The sequence below is a fragment of the Peromyscus maniculatus genome, chromosome 15 (assembly GCF_049852395.1).
Source record: "Peromyscus maniculatus bairdii isolate BWxNUB_F1_BW_parent chromosome 15, HU_Pman_BW_mat_3.1, whole genome shotgun sequence".
Taxonomy (NCBI): domain Eukaryota; kingdom Metazoa; phylum Chordata; class Mammalia; order Rodentia; family Cricetidae; genus Peromyscus; species Peromyscus maniculatus.
The window spans coordinates 8,646,562-8,661,770 of NC_134866.1; the positions used below are offsets into that span (position 1 = coordinate 8,646,562).

The window sequence follows — 15,209 nt, forward strand, 5'->3', positions numbered from 1 at the left end:
TAAATTAAAAAAGTCAGTTTATTAGATTGAATAATTGGGTCTGTGGGAGCTGAATTCCAACACTACTCACACCAAAGTGCATATGGGCGGCATTGAGCTTCACCAAAGCCCATAAACATCTGGGGAGGTTTAACCTACCTAGTTGACAACTTGTGATCTTCCTGGCTTTGCACATGACTTGTTTTAACAGTCTTCAGTTAACAATGTAAAGCCACGTCTGAGAACCCAGCTGGTCCCTGAATGGCCCTAGATTCCCCTAATAATTACAGTTACACTATCATTTGAAGTCTTCAGGTAATGAGCATTTATTAAAAGTTTCTATTGTGCGTTAAGTATTTTTCGCTTAGTTTCTGCTATGTTTCAGAAAAAATTTTAACATTTCTATATTTTATGTAAAGTAAGAAATCAGATGGTTAATTGTGTCCAGGCAGACGTGATTGACAGCTGTCGTGTGCTTGAGTGCTGTTAAATGAACTTGTTCAGCCACTCAATGAGATTCCTCCTCGCCTCCTCAATGTAGGGCTTGTCAGCAGGGGAGCAGTCTTCTCTCTTCCGATGCACAAAGCCATGAGTCTGCCCAGAAAATGTTTTAACTTGGTAATTAACTACGCAGTGTTCCTTCAGTTTCTGGGTCAGCACAGAGACCTAGTGCACAAAGAAATAAAGTGAGGTGTTGTGACTTTAACCCTGAGCTGACATCGTGCTTTACCTAGAGAGCAGGCTTCACGGCTTCTGAATTGACTTCAACAGTTCCTGGCCCCTGTCGGGTTGCAGAGCAACATAAGGATGATGCTACACCAATTACAGAAGCTCCTTTGTTTACCCTAAGGCTGAGACCCAACAGATCCATTCTAAGTTAAAAATACGATAGGTCCAAAGTACACTGAGCATGGTGGTGGACATTTTTACCCTCGCAGAGACAGGCAGGCAGGTCTCTGAGGCCAGCCTGGTCTGTGTAACGAGTCCTTTGTGTAAGGGGTGCTCAGTGGTGGAGCACATACTCAGCATGTGTGAGCCTGCTGGGTCCAGTCCCCCAGCACCAGGCAGGGGACCTTGAGCACAGCTGCCCTGCTGACCATCCCACCCCAGCAGAGCACAGTGAGACCATTGCTGCTTCCCCTGGTGACCATAGGGCTGATGGGGACGCATAATTCATCCCAGCTGTCAACATGAGACCACATGCAGGTGTGGCTAGGCCAGGAAAAGAACCGAATTCAAAATTGGTCTCCTGTGTAATGCTTTTGCATTATAGTAAAATTAAACCAAATTTCTTAAGCTGAGGACTGTTGAAAAGGCTAATTTACAAATGACTGCTTTTAACTTAGACTTTTTCCTTATCAACTTCCTGGTCTTAATAAATCTGACTTTATGGTAACCAGTAGTGGGTTACTGTGGAGACCATTCCTTCTCACTGAATGGGCTGTTGGGAACATTTCCTTCAGCTCTCATTCTGGGTTTAAGTTCCATTCTTAGTACATTTTCATCATTGGAAACAGTTACAGTGATAAATCAGCTCTTTGGAACTTACTCCAAAAATGTCAGCATGTGCTATTAGGCTGCCCACTCACCTGCTCAAGTGGGATCACGGCATCATTTTCTGCAAAAATGAACAACGTTGGGTTCTTCAAATTATAAATGCCTTCGGACTCTCTGATGATGCCTGGAAAGAGTTGAGAGAGATTGACTTCCACAGAAAACTGCCTGAATTTGGTGTGGTTTTACAAAGTAAAGCAAGTATTAAGAGATTTCCGTGAGGTGGAGGGGTATGTGCATGTGTTGATGTACATGACCACGTGGGGTCTTGTGCACGTGAGGTACAGAAGTGTGGAGGCCAGATGTCCACATCCAGTGTCTTTCTCAGTCACTCAACATCTTACCTTCTGCTATAGGGTCGCATTGAACCTAGAGCTCAAAGGTTTCTCTAGACTGGCTAATTTGTGAACCTGACGGACCCTTCTGTCTCCCCCATCCAGTGCAGGGGTGAGAGACATGCAACCTTCTCCCCGCAGGCTCTTACACAGATGCCAGGGATCTGAACTCAGGTCTTCATGGATGTGCAATCAATACTTTACCGCCTTAACCCATCTCCCCAGCTGGTTTATTTTCATTTTGAGCAATTCCACAGAAGCCTGACCTGTGAAACTCTAAAAGTGCAACTGAGTTAGCCAAATCTTCCTCTGCACCTAGTGCTGTGTGCTGCTTGGTGTGTGAGGACAGCAGTCTGAGAGGTGCTCCCTCTTGAGATGGCTGTTGCATCAGGTAAAATTTTTAAACCACTGCTCTAGAAGTTTCTATGCAGGCCCCACTTGTTCGGGTTTCAATGAACTAGACAGTTTTATTCATAAGAACAGCAGCCGTTGGACCAGGATATTAATCCAACAAGACCCTAAGGGTAGTGTCTGCTCTGCAAGTCACTGTATGAAATTCAGTGTCCATCCTTTAGTGAAAAGTATTGCCCTGCCAGGCCCAGGCAACCCCCAGGTGTGTTTGCTTGGGAAAAAAGCAAGTCGTGTACTGTTGGAAGACTGGACAGAAAGTGAGTCAGAGGACTCACTTGCCAAACAAGCCTAAGGACCTGAGTTTGATCCCGGAACCCACATAAAGTTGTTCTCTGGCTTCCACACAGGCATTGTTGCATGCAGGTACACACACACACACACACACACACTGTGCACACAGACATGATCATGATGACTTAAAAAGATGAGAAGAACAATCTTCCCTGCTTCCTGCCAGTGTGATAACAAAGCTAAGTAGCACACAGCATCTCTCCCCCATTACTCCTCTCCAGAAGGCAGCAAGCATCAGGAAGGATGGCAGTGCTCCCTGCCCAACTCCAGCAGAGCCACATGTGGGTGGATGTGTCCCAACTCCTGTGTGTGCCCAACTCGGCAATTGCCTTCCGCTCACAGGCTGCACGACAGCAGCCAGCAGGTGGCGCCAGAGACACATGCACGCCAGGAGCAACCTTTTAATTCACCGATAGACCCCCCGGGCTGATGTCTGAGGCCAACTGGTGATTTATTGAATTTGTTTTGTTGTTTGAGACTGGCTCTCACTATGTAGCTCATGCTGGCCAGAAAATCCCAATCCTGCTTCAGTCTCCCAAGTATTGGGATGACAAGTGTGTGTGCTGTGCCTAACGATATTTCCTTTTGTGTTAGGAAATATGTTGGGTTTTTTTTTAGTGCTAATAGCAGACGAAGTGCCACGTCAAAGAGCTCATAAGCCATATGAGAACTGCTTGTGCATGTGTAGCTTTTTGAAGTAGTGGTCAGTTTTCTTGCATCATTTTTTTTTTTTTTTTTTTTTTTTTTGGGTTTTTCGAGACAGGGTTTCTCTGTGTAGCTTTGCGCCTTTCATGGGACTCACTTGGTAGCCCAGGCTGGCCTCGAACTCACAGAGATCCGCCTGGCTCTGCCTCCCGAGTGCTGGGATTAAAGGCGTGCGCCACCACCGCCCGGCTCTTGCATCATTTTTGACATTTCAGTCTGGATGCTTTTAAATTCCCTGTGCTGCTGCTGCTAACAGGTACAGAGTTCTTATCTCATGCTTAGAGCATCTTTGTTTCCATTTGGCTAAATGTAAACGTTGGGGATGGAGAGATGGCTCAGCAGTTGCTGGCTGCTCTTCCAGGGGACGCAGATTCAATTCCCAGCATCCCCATGGTGGCTCACAACCATCTGTAGCTAGGGAGGGGATCTGACAAATGTCTTCTGCCTCCGTGGGTACCAGGCATACACATGGTGCACAGACGTACGTGTAGGTAACATACCCATACAAATTTTTTAAATCTGCTAATTTTTTTTAAAGGTGAAAGTTGCTGTTTGTACTTTAAAATAGACTTTGCTTTTTCTGTGTCTGTGTGTGTGTGACAGAGCCATCTCCCCAGTTCTGTTTTCAGATTCAGAAAACCATGCTAAGCTGGTTCCTCTCGCGCCATCAGGTTTTGTATTGCAGCATCTGTCACTCCCCCACCCCCCTTTCTCTTGAGGGAAATGCACTGGGCACTTACCGTAAACGGACACCCCTGCCCTGACTTCTGGGTATGTCATCATCACATGGTGCACAACAGCGCCTCCCCAGCAGAAGCCTACAATGCCAATCTTCTGGGCATGACACTGTTGTGTCAGATACCTCATGACAGCCTCGAACTCTCTACAACAGAAAGAAAAGGCGATGGAAAGAGAGGGCTGATTCGTGAGCCTCCAAGGTTATGGTGACCGGGATGTCTCCGTGGACATTACTTGAAGGTTTTTTTTACTTATTTGGTGGTGAGAACCAGAATTCCTAGAAAGCAGCTGTGGCTGCAAGGCTGAGGGACTGCTTGAAACGAAAACTTGGGCAGCTGTGGGGAGCTTGGACGGTTACAGGTCCAGAGCCTAATTACAATGCATCCCTGTCTCTAACCCACTAATGAGCCATTCCTTGCCCACCTCTATTGGCTCTAACTCATGTAATTAGCAGATAAAGCTGAACCTAACATCCTGATAAACAGATAAAAGCCTTTGGAGTGCATCAACTCAATAGAACCCTATTCACCAATCACAGAGCTCAGAATGCTATCAGCTAGCATCTGGGGCCTGCAGCTGAGATTTCTCCATTCTACTGTAACCACTTAATGTTTCCACCAATGTATTTCAAGTGTCTTGACTTAGAATTTATCTTTATTCTGTTACTATGAAACCTTCATGACACTGTTTCCATAGTGGAATTTGAAGTAAACTAAATCTCTGTGGTTGCAGTAGTCTGTGGCTCATACCTGACCAATCAGAGAACAATCTCCTGGTCTGAATGATGGTTTTCCAGGGTGGATTGCAGAGGCCATCATAACCGGAGGGGAGCAGGAAATATGATGCTCTCCAGGTTGCTGGGAGAGAGGCTATGGAAGAATGGGCTGCCTCTGAGGTGGGGCTTCTTGAGGATGAAGCCAGCACACAAGAAGTGAGGCTGAGCAGCGACGGAAGAATGAGAGTTGGGGATACCTTTAAGCTACGGGCCAATTCCTACTTGAACCCTGAGCTAATTTCCATGGTTCTATAACCCAATAGCTCTTTGAACTGCTGATCCACTTGGGATAGGTGTCCTAACACTTGCAAACAAGCACCTATGTGGACACAGGACTTTGAACTCCTCACTTCTAAGAGAGGTGAGCAGCTATGCTTGCTGGGGCAATGGGACAAGGTGTGTCAGCCTCCATCCACAGCTCACAGTGTGCTGGAGCAAAACTTTCCCATCATGCTGTTGGAAGGACTTTGACTAAGGCCAGAAGAGGCCCTACCCCACAGGAAGGGAGCGGGGAGAGGAAACCTGTGGTGAAGCCCGCTGCTCTGTGGGCTGCGTCACATACAAAACCAAGCCTGTTGATAGCTTACCGATTGATATTTCTGGGATTTTTTGATTTTATCCACTCAGGGAAGGTAGACCAGTCACCAGCTGGGTCCCATGGCTCTTGCCCCACAAAGAAGTCTGGGACGATGGCTCTGTAAAATACGGACATGAATAAGCTTTTGATCACTTTGACTAATGTTTATTAAGCGCCTTATTAGGTTGCCAATTCTTGGCAGAGGGAAGGAAGAACCTGGGCCACGAAGGCCACCCTTGATTACATCAAAGGTTATCTGGAACCAAGCCACTTTGCCTCAGATCCCACAACTGCAGCTACACAGCATCCAGCAGCTTGGGTGTGACTCTGCTTCTCAAGAGCTATTCCAGTGCAGAAGGAGACAGACCTGGTACAGACCCTGAAATGTCCTTCCTTCCTCCATGGAGTTAGTTGTTCCTCTCAACCAGACCCAGAGCACTGGCTTTGGCCAAAGGTCACCCCTGAAGAATGTGAATAGTCACTGTGACAAGGTAATGCCCCACCCCAACCTCTGCACATTCTACCAGTTTCCTGCCCCAAGAGTAAGGTCCACAGCACGTTCTAGAACAGGCCAGAGAAAGTCAACAAGCAAAGTGAAGACTAACAGAGGTTGACCTCTGCCCTCTATGTCTCACTACAGTAAGCACAAACCCTCACTCACACACACATCTATATATTGTACACACGCACAAATCGTATGATCAAATGATAGAGGACCCAGCACAGACAACTGGCACAGTTTGGAAATCATGGACATTACTAATCCTAGTACTTGGGAGGGCAGAGGCAGGACTGCACATTGGACTCCATGCCATTCTCCTAGAAGCCAACTCAGGAGGGATGGAGCCAGGGCCACAGTCTCCCAAAGGGACGGGTTAGCTGTGGCTGTGATTCAAGGCAGAGCAACCAAGAGCCTCTGTCTTTGGCCTTGACTTCCCAGTCTTCAGTATGGGGAAGGTAATATCCCTCCCTCGCAGGGCTGTTGGAAGCATGAGAGGCTGTCCACATCGGCTATCATAGGCTTATTTAGAGGCTTCCCCCAGGAAATGGCCCCACTCTCCTCAAGGTCGTCTTCTCATCCCTCGATAGGTCTGCTAGGTCTGCGTCGGCAGTGGGGGAGAAAAGAAAGGCTCACCCTGGACTTGCAGCTTTCTGTGCACTATGAACCCAAGTCCCCAGAAAATAAGCCACCTTGCCCGTGCAAAAGATGGCGCTAGGCCCATAAACTGATGGGAACTTCACCACTGTGGAGGATTTGGAATGCTGCAGGACCAGAGCCCGATTCTCTTGGGTTGTCTTCAGCCCTCATAATCTATTCATTACCATCTCTGTGTCTGACCTAACATCCCTGTGACTATCAGCTAAGTCATATGGAGTGCAGTAACAGCAATCAGATATCCGGTGACATCCACAGCGGAAGGTTTTGCTGGAACTCACCTGAAATTTCCACTGATTTACTCTAAAGGACCCTTGACGTGTGACTTTCTTTTGTTCTGAGTCATCTTCCAAGAAGATCTGTGAAACCCACCCTGAGGCTGAGATGCTTGAGGGTGCACAGGTGTGCTGGCCTATGCCTGGATGGGACCCTTTGTGGGGAGAGGACCCTCTGTCCAGCATGACTGTAGGGCCGGGTACTGCTGGGGACCTGATGCCCAGGGATTCTGTTGGGAAGAGTTGGCTCCACCAGGTCAGTGTTAAATTTCAAAGGGCAGTTCCCAGTTCCCATCACTGAGATAAGGAAATAGATAATGTAAGTGAGAATACAGCTCAGGCTGTTAGGTTTTGTCTTTCAGAAGGGAACAAAATGGACAACAGAAATTCGCATGAATTTAAGCACAGAACTTCATACGTACGTGTATCCATTTCCAGCAATCATGTCAGCCATATACCTAGTGTTGGGCAGCCGCCAGCCAAATATATCCTGGACAACAATCACAGCTTTGCCTGCGTCCACAGGGGACCGGGTGACATATGCCTTGATGTGCTCAACCTGGACTTCCTGGCCCATGCCACCGTACTCTAGCTTGTGACCAATGTCACATGGGCAAGGGTTAGCTTCATTAGCCATTGGGGTCTTGATGTCAGGCTAGAGAAGAAATGAAATATTCATTACATGCTGACTAGTACAGATCTAAAGATAATCTACACTAAATAAATTATCATCAAAATTACTGGAAAAAACATCTAACTACACCTATGACATTTATTCGGAAATAACTCAATGTTGTACTGGCTAATGTTGACTGTGACCTTGACTGGATTAAGAGATGACTAGATATTTAGTGAACCTGTTGTTTCCGGAGACGATTAGATCATAGCATTAGGACCTGTCCTTTGGTGGTTTTATATCAGGAAGGATACAGGAATACCTTCACAAAGCATTGGCCAGGACAGTCTTTTCAAACAGATATGAACAAACTCTCCATATGGTAACTTTGGTGTAAATCTCAACAAATATTTTACATAAATGCAATAAGTGTGAGAAAAAAAAAACTGGAAATTAGCTCAGTTGCTAGAGCACTCACCTCGTATGCATGAAGCCCAGAGGTAGAGCCCAGCACTTCACAAACCAGGTGTGGTGGTGCACACCTGGGAAACCGGTGAAGTCGGGCAAGCATAGGGAATACCAGCTTAGGACTCCAGTCAAGTTGAGATATGCTCACACCTCTCCTCTAGTAACACACCTAGTGGCCTAGGAAGCCTGCCTGCACATGCCATGCACACACACCCACTCTGAACAATGCACATAGCAACCCAGGACTCCTGGCATCAAGCGTGTGCACAACCCCTCAGAACAGTGGAATAAGTTTCTCCTCTCCTTAACAATCTTCAAACTCAGATTCTATGCAATCATGCTCCAGTTGTGTGACAGTAGGAGGGGCTGATCTGGTTTCAGCTGGTTTGGTGGGCCTTTGCAGCAAGGCAAACTCTGTCCTCTAACTGAACTTTTAGGAAAAATTCTCTATTTGGTATCTTGTGCCTATTCATAATTGAATATACATATGATTAAAACCAGGTGCACTGTGGGAAGGGATGTGCACAATTTAAAAAAAAAAGATTGTATAGCTTAAAAACTGAAATAGAGAACCATAAAAAAAAAGAAAGAAAAAAGTAGTCCAGGCATAGTGGTACATGCTTTTAACCCCAGCACTTGGGAGGTAGATGCAGGAGGACCTTCTGGTTCAAGGCCAGCCTGACTTACATAGTTCCAGAACAGCCAGAGTAACACAGTAAGACCCTGTGTTAAAATAAAACAAACACAAAACCACCCAAATCCTCCCCTATTGACCAAGTTCTCCTCCTCTCAAACTCTACAAAAGAAGGCCCGCCGGGGCCAGGGCTGCTGGGTACTTTTTCAACTCTGTGTTTTGCTGTCAGTGACCTGTTCTAATGCTTTGTTTTAAATAACATTGCCTGATACTTGCAGATTCGTGTGAGCCTGTATTTTCAATTCTTTGAATAAGAGACAGAGAGCCTGAAAATGCCTGGTTGACCCTGAACGGTTCCCCTGATTGGTAAGTCAATCAGCATTTAGGAGGTCGAGGCAGGAGGATGAGAGGTGAGTTTAATGTTCTCCTCAGCTACATAGCAGACTATATGAGAGAGAGCACACCTCGGAACTAACTAGCTAAACACAACAAGAGCATACTACAAACTCACAAGGTTAGAAATCAGTGACGATGGAGCCTGTGTAGTAAGTGAGTACAGCGCACTGCAGAGAACCCTCCAGTCTACGCGGCAGGCACGTGTTCAGGGGGGCAGAGTGAAAGTGAGCTCCGCCTCAAGGAGACGTCGGAAGTGAGTCAGTCCACTCAGGCTGCTGTAACAAAACACAGCAGCTCGGAAGCAACGCCATGGTCCTAAAGACTGTGGGACCCAGGAGCCCCTGGTCAAAGTGACAGTCGCTCCGCTGTCTGGAGCAGGCATCTTTCTGAACCACAGATGTCACCTCCTCCCGGTGTCCTCACGTGGTAGGAGCAGACGGACAGTTCTCTGGAGTCTCTTATGAGGGTGCTCATAAAATCCGAAGAGGGGCTGGGCCTTTGTGACCCTCTCCTCTCCCACAGGCCCCACCTCCAGATAGCATCGTCTGCAGGATCACATTTCTGTGTAAGTAATTACTTCGGAAGTACATGTACATTCAGATCTAACAAACCCTTCAAAGAGACGAACAATAGAAGACCCTGGAAACATTAAATTCTGACTCTTGGAAGAGTTCTAAACCAAGCTCACACACAGCCAAGATGTGACTGATGAGAGAGAGAGAGAGAGAGAGAGAGAGAGAGAACGAGGGAGAGAGAGAGAAACAAGCACAGGAAGGAAGCAGGGTGGCGCCCAGGAGAGCAGTGGGAAGGAAGACAGAACTAAAATGTGAAAGGTGTCCGCACCTGAAGAACGTTACCCAAGGCCGTCTTCTGGCCTCTTTATGCACACACACATACACGCGCACACCAGAACACAGACACACACGCGCACAGAGAAATAAAGTAAAACAAAAACCATCTGTAATTAGTGGTGAAATTCCATGAAACCAAGGAAGGGTAAAAAAAAAACACAGGAGAGGACAGTGTCCCAAGGTCGACTGTGGGGCCAGAGTCGCTTCATTTGCTCACAGAGCTCAAGACTAAGAACCAGAGAGGTGGGAACCTAAAATGGGGTGGGTGGGTGGGGAACACTGTCCTAGACCCCCCGGCCTTGTTTATGCAGTCAGGTGTCAGGTGCACAGAAAGGCACAGCAGGGTTCTGTGTGGTCATCCCAGGGGCCAACAAGACACAGTCCATCCACATGGGAAAGACAGACTGGCCAGGGACGGAACAACAGAAGCCACATGGAGTGGCCCAGCTGAGAAAACAAGTCACACAGGGCCCCTCGAAGCGCAGCAGAGATCACATCCCAAGACTCCAAACCCAAGCAGAGAATGCGGAATTCGCCTGCTCCGTGCGAACAGCTCTCCTTTAATGTTGGACCGCGGCCTAATTTCTTAAAGGAGACTCCAGAATCATCCCATCACCAAGGAAAAGATTAGTGAATTTCAATCTACTTTAACTAACTGCTGAGGATAAAAAAAAACCCAGCTGGGACTGGAGAGATGACACGGTGGCTAAAAGCACTTACTGTCCTCGCAGAGGACCCGAGTTCAGTTCCCAGCACTTACTGTCCTTGCAGAGGACCCGAGTTCAGTTCCCAGCACTTACTGTCCTTGCAGAGGACCCGAGTTCAGTTCCCAGCACTTACTGTCCTTGCAGAGGACCCGAGTTCGGTTCCCAGCACTTACTGTCCTCGTTCAGTTCCCAGCACTTACTGTCCTTGCAGAGGACCCGAGTTCAGTTCCCAGCACTTACTGTCCTCGCAGAGGACCCGAGTTCGGTTCCCAGCACTCACATTAGGTGGCCTGTAACTCCATTTCCAGGGGATCTGAAGCCCTCTGACCCTCGGGACACCAACACGCATGCAGTGCATGTAAACTACACACACACACACACACACACACACACACACACACACAGATACAATGGGCAATTTTTTAAAAGAAAAAAACAAGCTGAGTGCACACCCCTTAATCCCAGGACTTGGAAGGCAGAGGCAGGTGGATCTCCATGAATCTGAGGGCAGCCTGGTCTCTCTACAAAGTAAGTTCCCAAACAGTCAGGGCTACACACAGAGAAACCCTGTCTGAAGAAAAATAAGGAAAGGAAACTACAGACACCTCAATGTTGAGTAGATGTTTACAGATGCAGAAGACTGCTGCTATGATGGCAGGGGGCGGGGGCTACTGTCGCTGGGTTGCACAGTCCTGTCTTTCCTAGACAAATGACATCTGTACAGATGAAGATGTTTGGGACTTGTTTCCCTGTGTTTCTCAGAGTCTCCAGTGAGTTGTGAGTCCAAGGTTGCCCTAGTCTCTCTACTTAGATATCCTTGAGATTGTTCACAAGTTTTCAGATGTTCACTATAGAGAAGCCAATCAAGTTACTAGGAAGTAATTAGGATGAATAAGATTGAAAGGCAAAGGGTGTCATGATGCCACCTTTAATTCCAGCACTCAAGAGGCACAAGCAAGCAGATTCCTTGAGTATGAGGCCAGCCTGGTCTACATAGCAAGTTCCAGGCCAGACTGGATGATATACTGAGATGCTGCCTAAAAACATGTAAAGCTCAATTAAAAACTCAGATATTCATACAAAGAGAAGAAACACACAGACGAGACGTGTGTCCTGGAGAAAGTCACAGGGAGGTGTGCACACACTACCATGTCAGTGATGGAGTCACGGGGAGACGTGCACACACTACCACACATTAGTGAAGAGCAACATTTTGTTGTTGTTGTTGTTGTTGTTTGTTTTTTGAGATAAAGTTTCTCTGTGTAACAGCTCTGGTTGTCCTGGAACTCGCTCTATAGACCAGATCCCTGTAAGTTCGAGGCCAACCTGGTCTACACAGTGAGATCTAGGTCCAGGAGAGCTACATAGTGAGACCCTGTCTTAAAACACAGACACACACAGAAGAGAGGTGGTGGGGGCGGGGGGGGGGGGGGGGGGGGAGGTAACATTGGGCTCTATCAGCGGTTCTCAACCTTCCTAAGGAGTCAGGGAAAGTCCACCCTGAACACTGCTCTGGGCAGAGGAGGAAAGTGAATCTCCCGAAAAAGAACAAAGGAAGCAAGCGAGCTGGCTGAGCCAGGCAAGGGGAGCGGGCCAGTAAGCGGCGCTCCTCCACGCCTTCTCCTTCAGGTCTTGCTTCCGGGTTCCCACACTGAGTTCCTGCCTCAACTTCCCTCGGCGATGGACTGTGATAAGCCAAATAAACCCTTTGCTCTCCAACTACCTTTTGGTCATGGCGTTTAATCACAGCCATAGGAAGCTAACTAGGATCCAGGAGGAATACAAGTTGGCTTGGAAGCCAGCTTGGGTCAGAGACCCTTTCTCTAAAAAAAAAGAAGGAAAGAAGGAAAATAGCCCCGTGAGCTACTTTCCACTGCTGTGAGGACCCAGGGGAGCCTGGCCTCTCCCCCAAGGCCACCCATAACAGGCTCTTTTGACTTGAGCTCCAATTCCAAACGGAATTTTTACATCTAGGAGCGCCAAGTTTTTTTTCTGCCACAGAATGGGGCAGAGCCAACACAGTGCCACGTGTGGAGGGCTGGAGTTCGGCCAAGCTCTTTCACAAGGTCTCAACTGCTGAGCCCAGCCTGGAAAGCAGGAGCCAAGTGTACTCTGGACAGGGCAGGCACAGGGCAGCCAGTTTCTACCCACGGATTGGCCTGTTGGGGTCCAGGCTAAGAATCGGGAACACATGCTTAACCCTTGGCAGCCCATGTTTTCTGCGTCTGTCTTCAGGATTTTTGCTTTTCCCCGTGACACATTTTCTAAAAGACAGATTGCAGGATAAAACAAAGGCGTCACTCTCATGCAGACATAAAAATGATAGCCCGCCTCATGACCAGTGAGACTAAGTCTGAAAAATCACAGGATCTGGGTGGGAACAAACCACGGGACTCGAGGCTTCTAGGCTCAAGAGTAGCACAAAGCACTTCTCAGTTGTATTACTAAAGCAAACAGAGCATGAGGTGACATTTACAGTTAGCTTAAGCAAATGTAAGAACAGCGAGGGAATGTACCTGGTGTTAGACCTTAGCACCATGTGAAAACAGCCAAGAGTGAGTATCCCCCCAAGGCCTTTGCCTTTCCCCACGTGGACATGCCAGGGCATTCCTTCACGTCCTTGCTTTCGGGTGCATTCATGTATGATAGTTTATGCAGTTCTTTCTAGAAGGCCACCTTATGAGAAGAGCATTCTGTACTCTGTCCCATCCATAGGTCACAGTAAGTTCACACCTGGGGTGACTGGAGAGAAAGGGGGAGATGCTCTAACTGGCTGGAGCCCATTTCCCCAGGAAGATGGGATGAAGTTCACATGGATACAAGCTTTCTCCCCAAGGAAAGGAGGAAGGAGATTGATTGTGTAACAGGCATGATGTAATTTAGAAATCTATCAGTCTACCAGTTAGTTACCCGTGACCTACAAAGAATTGCAAAATGACTCAGATACACGGAACAGGGCTGGACTCCAAGAGCCAGAGAGTGGGCCAAAGAGGACGGACACTTTGCACTGAAGCATGGTTTCTTCTGCACATTACCAGGTCCTTCACAGGAGTGAAGGCAGGGTCCTGTCCCTCCTGTGTAGAGTAGGCTCATTAACTGTGTCTTTGAGGACATACCCTCAGACCAAGCCTGTGGTCTCCACTGGCAGAGCCTCCAGAACTCAGGGACCTCTTGGTGCCACCAGGAAATAGTGGGACATTCCCCTATGGAGGGCATCCTGATGATTGTGTCTCTGGCCAGAGCCACAGTGGCTAGCAGCAGAAAGTGCTGGATTCTCCAAACACATTCGTGGAAGACACTGCAAATGTATAAAGTTCTTGTAGTAGGACATTTATTGCCTCCCACAGGCAAATTCCTCTGTAAATTGTAAGTCGAAAGACAAGGTGGGCTGGGTGGATCACTTAGCTGGTGGAGTGCTTGTCTGGCAGGCATGAAGCCCTGGATCCAATCACCACATCTCCCCAAATACAGCATGGTGGCACAGATCTGTAATCTGAGCACTGTGGAGATGGAGGGTGAGAAGTTCAAGGTTGCCCTTGGCTACATACGGAACATGAGGCCAACCTTGGCTAGTGACCCTGTCTTTAAAAATAAAAACAAGCAAGTTGTGGTTTCAAATGCCAGTAGGATTTGCTGAAGGAGGCAGAAACAGGGGTTTGAGGCCAGCCTGGGCTACAGATTTGTCTGGGCAGTTGTGGCACATACCTTTAATCCCAGCACTCTGGAGGTGGGGACAGGCAGATCTCTGTGAGTCCAAGACCATCCTGGTCTACAGATTGAGTTCCAGGACAGTATGGGCTACACAGAGAAACCCTGTCTTGAAAAACAAGACAGATAGATAGGTAGATAGATAGATAGATAGATAGATAGATAGATAGATAGATAGATAGATAGACAGATAGACATAAAAACTCCAAGAGGGTTCCTGTTGTAGGTGTGATGTACAAATTTCAAAGGCACCTTCACCCCCTCCAAGGGCTCCCTCATCTCCTCCAACAGCTCCTTCATCCCCTTCCAAGGACTCCTATATCTCCTCCAAGGGCTCCTTCATCCCTTCCAAGGACTCCTATATCTCCTCCAAGGGCTCCTTCATCCCTTCCAAGGACTCCTATGTCTCCTCCAAGGGCTTCCCATGTCTCCTTTCTCACAGGCACCTCTCTGGGGCTTTCCTTCACTGGACATAAGTCTGCGCTTTCTGACTTCTCTGAGTCAACTAAGACATCTGTCTCCTCTGTCATGACAAACACAACACCTTTATACCTGCCTGGAGAAACCTGTGGTGATACATTGTGTCCCCCAATATTGTGCACCCTAATAAAGCTTATCTGAGAAAAAAGCCAGCCACTGTATTAAACACAGAAGTCAGGCAGTAGCAGCACATGTCTTTAATCCTAGCATTTGGGAGGCAGAGATCTATCTGGATCTCTGTGAGTTCAAGGCCACACTGGGGACCAGAGCCAGGCATGGTGATACACAACTTTAATCCCAGCACTAACCATAGAGGCCTGGAGGTCTGTACTGACAGACAAGAAGTGATGTAGCTGGGTGGAGAGAGCAAGTGAGATTGTAGAACAGAAAGGCCTATAGGCGTGGGTATACAGGAAGTAAGTCTCTTTGGAGACTGAGGCATCAGTAAGGTGAGGTTGGCTGTGGCTTGTCCTATTCCTCTGATCTCTCAGTTTTAACCCCAATATCTGGCTCCAGGTTTATTATTATTATTATTATTATTATTAAGACCGTT

The 15,209-nt window shown here is 47.6% G+C and overlaps 1 protein-coding gene across 3 annotated transcripts in view; it reads right to left on the minus strand.

Moving 5' to 3' along the window:
* Positions 1-15,209, minus strand: part of Cmbl (carboxymethylenebutenolidase homolog) — a 20,290-nt gene continuing 5,081 nt past the window's right edge. For all 3 annotated transcript variants that reach the window (XM_076551680.1, XM_006979974.4, XM_042261370.2), the window contains 5 exons: positions 7,219-7,451; positions 5,376-5,483; positions 4,016-4,158; positions 1,569-1,660; positions 1-645 (listed from right to left, as the gene is read on the minus strand). In XM_076551680.1, the coding sequence (XP_076407795.1) occupies positions 466-645; positions 1,569-1,660; positions 4,016-4,158; positions 5,376-5,483; positions 7,219-7,433 (738 nt within the window). In that variant the 5' untranslated portion in view covers positions 7,434-7,451 and the 3' untranslated portion in view covers positions 1-465. The remainder of the gene's footprint in view (positions 646-1,568; positions 1,661-4,015; positions 4,159-5,375; positions 5,484-7,218; positions 7,452-15,209) is intronic.